We start from the raw sequence: 5386 nt of genomic DNA on the forward strand, positions 1-5386 counted from the left end.
ATTTTATGCCCGTGTTGGTCACACCTCCTAGTCTGCCCTAAGGGAGACTGGATGCAACACGTGGATGCCATATGCTTTTGTTATAGTCATCGCCATGGTGATGAGGAGGCTGGTCTGGCCCAATTTACTCATGGGAATGCACTTTGCTTGTCTGGAGATTCTCTTTGCCACAGTGCATTGGGCTCAGGGTTGAGAAATCCAGGGAGGCATTCAAAGGGCACATTGACATGGGGACGAGGAGTTAAGGGTGTAGCTCTGCACCTCCCGTGTTGAAGAGCCAGGGGTACTATCACAACTGATGCACTCTACTGCCCCCATTTGGGGCTAAAGCCCACTCTCCAGTAAAAGCCCAGAGGTTAGGGGCTGGTGAAAAGTGGCGGGTAAAGAGTTACTTCCATCAGACCATCATGAGGAAGGGTTCTCTCTCAAAGCCAGAGAGCAGGCATCTGCTGAAGGAAGAGCTAGGATCTATGGAGCAAGCCAAGCTTCCAGATGGTTGGATGTTCACAACAGTAGGAGGAGCGGCCTTCAATCCTCAACAGCCACTCCATCATGCCCAATGGAGGGCTTTGTGGCTGATGCCATGCTGCCTGTTTGCTTGGTAATGATTGCTGGGAGGCACATTTCTGTGGTCAAGTACCATCTGGGCATAGGGAAAGGGTTGGCATGACATGTGTGACAATAGTGTCCTGGAGGGAAGCCTATAGTATTTCAGGAGAGATCTGCATTTATTTCTCCTGATGCTTCTTTTTCCAAATGGAAAAGGGGTGAAAGCTTGATACAAAACACACACCGCCTGGTGCTCTGTCAGATGGATTGAAAGGATCTGTCAGCAGGAATATGTGGTGACTAATGGGTAGAGGTGGTCACAACCTCCTCTGACACGTTATAGAGGGCTGTCTGTAAATATGCCTGATGGGGTTAGTGACAGATCCGTCACAAAGGCATCAATGCCTTGGCTTAGCAACCCCATTCCTTTTCTGAATCTGAAGCTTGCTGGATGTTTGGAAGTTGGCGAGGAAGTTGGCGAGCAATGGTCATGGCTGCACAGCGCTACTTAAATGCACACGGCAACCCAGGACACCGAAGGTGAAGCAGCAACAGCAAAGCGTAAATGCAAAAAGGGAGCAGAGCTCGAACTGCCGCTAGCGCACGGGGCAAATTTCAAAAGCATTGAACAAACAAATGGCAGCATTTCCCATTAGCTCAGCAGCTGGCCAAATGAGGCCTGTTCGAGCAGGCCTGGCTGCACGTTATCCAATAAGTGAGTCAGAAGATTAGTGAGAGGATTCTGTCTGAATTCCACAAACTGTTGGCACACAACCAGTAATTCCATCAGTTTGTGCTTTCAAAAAGTCACGTGAGTCCGAACTGCATTTTGTAATGCTGTATTTTGACAGAGTACACCAGTAACTTGTGCAAGTTGTGTGGTTAAATAGGGAGGACAAAGGCATTAGAGTACAGGACATTCTCAAGGGGCTGAACAATGCCAATGGAATGTAACCCTGCAAAGTGTGAGGGGGCTGGTTTGTCCTTCAAAAAATAAGGCAAGGCAGTACATGTTGAACAGTAGGACCCCAGGAAGCTGACAGGATCAGAGGGATTTTGGTTTCATGTCCACAGATCAGTGAAGGCAGCAGAACAGGTAGATAAGGTGGTTAAGAAGGCATATGGCACACTTACTTTTATTAGTCAAGGCATTGAAACGAGGAGGGAGATTGATCTAGAATGTACAGTTTGAGAGTGTGGGGGGGTGCAGGGTCACTCGAGGGGTTAGGGTCTGGGATGTACTGTCTGAGAGTGTGCGGGAGAAAATCAGGAAAGTTACAATCACTGGGGAAGTGGCCCTGAGTAAATTGATGGAGCTGTGAGCTGAGCAGGCCCTGAGGGTTTTCAGCCTAGTCTTAAAGAACTGCTTAGTGAGATAGTTGTTGCATTGGTAGTCATTTTGCAAAAGAAAATCTCATCAGATTCGGGGACGATTCCCATCAGATTGGAAGACGGCTAATATAACTCCTTTTAAAGAAGGGAGACAGAAAGGGAGAAACAACAGGCCAGTTAACTTAACATCTGTCATTGGGTAAATGTTGGAAGCAATTATTAAAGATGTTACAATAGGGCATTTGGATAAGTTCAAGGTAACCAGGCAGAGCCTACAGTGTGGGAGAAAGCCATTTGGCCCATCAAGTCCACGCCAACCTTCAAAAGAGCATCCCACCCAGACCCACCCCCTACGTTTCCCAAGGCTAACCCACACATCCTTGGACACCATGGCCAATCCACCCTAACCTGCACATCTTTGGATTGTGGGAGGAAACCCACAACAGCCACAGGGAGAATGTGCAAACTCCACACACAGTGCCCAAGGCTGGAATCGAACCTGGGTCCCTGTTGCTGCGAGGTAGCAGTGCTAACCCCTGAGCCACCATAATTGTTTTGGCCAATCAGTTGGAATTCTTTGAGGAGGTAATGTGTTGTAGATAATGGGGAGCCAGTGGATGCATTGTATTTAGACTTCCAGAAGGCATTTGATGATAAAGTGCCACACCAAAGATTATTGAGGAAAATGAGATCTCATGGTGCAAGGGGTAATATTTTGGCATGGATTGAAGATTGGCAGGTTAATGGGATTTAGAGAGTAGGAATGAATGGGTCTTTTTAAGGCTGGCAGGATGTCAGCTAAGTAGTGTGTCACATGGGTTGGTGTTGGGGCTTCAACTCTTTACAATTTCTGCAAATGATACAAAGATAAGTAGGAAAATGAGTTCTGAAGCAGAAACAAGGCAGTTACAAAGGAATGTAGGAAGGTTAAGTGAGTGGGAAAATATGTAACAAACAGCAGACGATGAGGGAAAGTGTGAAATCATCCATACTGGCAGGAAGGATTTTTAAAAAAAAAAGCATTTTATCTAAACGGTGAGAGATTGCAGAGCTGTGAGAGGCAGACAGATCTGTGTGTCTGAGTGCATCAATCACATAAGGTTAGTCTGCTTGCACATCAGGAACGGCCATAGAATGGGCTGGTTTATTGCAAGGAGAATTGGATACAAAAGTAGGGAGATTATGCTTCAGTTATACAGGGCATTGATGAGACTACATCTGGAGCACAGTGTACAGTATTAATCGCCTTATTTAAGAAAGGATGAAAAGGCATTGGAGACTCTTCAGACCAATACCTCGTTTTAGACTAATACCTGGAATGGGAAGCTTGTCTAATGAGGAAAAATTGGACAGGTTCAGCTTCTATCCACTGGAGTTCAGCAAAGTGAGAGGTGATTTGATTGAAGCATAAGCTCTTGACGGGGCTTGTAGAGAAGATATTTCCTGTTGTGAGACAGTGTAGAATTGGGGTCATTATTTACCACTAAGGGGTCTCTGATTTGAAACAAAAATGAGACCATTATTTTTCTCACAGATGTTTGGGAATGTTTGGAACTCCTGAAACAGAGATGGAAGCAGTGTCTTTGCATAATTTTAAGGCAGAGACAGATAGATTCCTGTTAATTGAGGGGGTGGTCAGTATCTCATTACTATTGCTTCAATTTATCATCGCCAGGGTTGGTTCGCTGGACGTAACTTGGCAATCTCCCAGGTGAAAACGAAATATCTGCTCTGGGTCGACGATGACTTCATCTTCGCTGCAGATACCAAGCTGGAGAAAATGGTGGACATCCTCGAGAAAACAACACTGGATATAGTGAGCTCAATCCGCTTGCGTTAAACGATAGCCATATTACAAAAGACACTGCATTTTGACAGCTTCCAATTTATGTAGAAACATAGAAAATGGGAGCAGGAGTAGGCCATTCAGCCCTTTGGGCCTGCTCCCCCTTTTTAGTATGATCATGGCTGATCATCTCAGTTCCCTCTTCCTGCTTTCTCCCCTCCCACTTTGTTCCCTTTTAGCCCTAAGAATCATATTGAATTCCTTGAAAACATTCAATGTTTGGGCCTCAACCACTTTCTGTGACAGAGAATTCCACAGGCTCCCCACTCTCTGGGTGAAGACATTTCTCCATCTCAGTCCCAAATGGTTACCCTGTATCCTTAAACTGTGACCCCCCTGGTTCTGGACGCGCCCATTCATCAGGAACATCCTTCCTATATTTATCCTGTCTGATCCTGTTGTAATTTTATGGGTTTCCATGAGATCCCCCCTCATTCTTCTAAGTTCCAGTGAATATAATCCTAACTGATCCAGTCTCTCTTCATATGTCAGTCCTGCCATCCCAAGAATCAGTCTGGGAAGCCTTTGCTGCACTGCCTCCATCACCAGAACATCCTTCCTCAGATAAGGAGACCAAAACTGCACACAATACTCCCAGTGTGGTCTCACCAAGGCCCTAAACAATTGCAGCAAGCCATCCCTGCTCCTGTACTCGAATCCTCTCCCTATGAAGGCCAACATCCCATTTACCTTCTTCACCTCCTGCTGCCCCTGCAGGCTTACTTTCAGTGACTGGTGTAGAAGGACACCCAGGTCTTACTGTACCTCCCCCTTTCCCAATCTATCATCGTGCAGATAATTATCGCCCTTCCTGTTTTTGCTTTCTGTCTGATCATGTTAGCAGTCTCTTGGGAATTGTACACTCACAATCCATCACTTGGGGAAGTGTACAGACTAAGAAAACCTGTGTTTTGATTGTCCTCACTCCACTCCATTTCCACTGTGGAGCAGTGCTGATAACAAGGCCCCAAAATCGCCATCTTACATCAGAATGAAGAGTAGGAGGAGTCCATTCAGCCCCTCGAACCCGCTCCCGCCATTTGAGACAATCATGTCTGATCTCATCTCAGCCTCAACTACTTCTTCCTGCCCGCTCTCCATAACCCTTCGACCCATTCCTCATCAAAAATCTGTCTTGCTCCTCCTCAAATTTACTCAGTGCCCCAGTATCCACCACACTCGGGGCGGGGGGGGAGTGATTTCCACAGATTTACGACCCTTTAAGAGCAGTAAAACCTCCTCCTTTCTGTTTTAAATCTGATATTCCTGAGCTCACCACCCCTCACTAATGTCTGGTAAAGTTGCAATAACACTTTCCTACTCTTATACTCCATTCCTTTAGATGTTAACATTCCATGTGCTTTCCTGTTAATCCTGTCTGCTAGTTTCCTGTGATTCATACACAAGGACACCCAGATCCCTCTGCATCAAAGCACTCTGAAGTTTCTCTCCATTTAGATAATAAATTGCCCTTCTATTCCTCTGACCAAAATGGATAACCTCATACTTATCCACTTTAAACTTGTAGAGTTTTTGGTTCCTTCACCTATGGGAGGCAGGAAGTTAGAATTTGGTGTTTGTAAAATGCTAGCTGAGGGGGAAGCAGTGTGTGGTCCCTTTAAAAATGATGTGCATTTTCGGTGCTTAGAAATTCAAAAA

The 5386-nt window shown here is 45.7% G+C and overlaps 1 protein-coding gene across 1 annotated transcript in view; it reads left to right on the forward strand.

Moving 5' to 3' along the window:
- The window catches only part of LOC109924102 (beta-1,4 N-acetylgalactosaminyltransferase 1-like), a 122513-nt gene that overhangs the window by 114667 nt on the left and 2460 nt on the right, over positions 1-5386 (forward strand). Inside the window, exon 7 of the mRNA XM_048618827.1 lies at positions 3557-3697. Within this exon, the coding sequence (XP_048474784.1) occupies positions 3557-3697 (141 nt within the window). The remainder of the gene's footprint in view (positions 1-3556; positions 3698-5386) is intronic.

The sequence above is a fragment of the Rhincodon typus genome, chromosome 41, assembly GCF_021869965.1.
Source record: "Rhincodon typus isolate 14 chromosome 41, sRhiTyp1.1, whole genome shotgun sequence".
NCBI lineage: Eukaryota > Metazoa > Chordata > Chondrichthyes > Orectolobiformes > Rhincodontidae > Rhincodon > Rhincodon typus.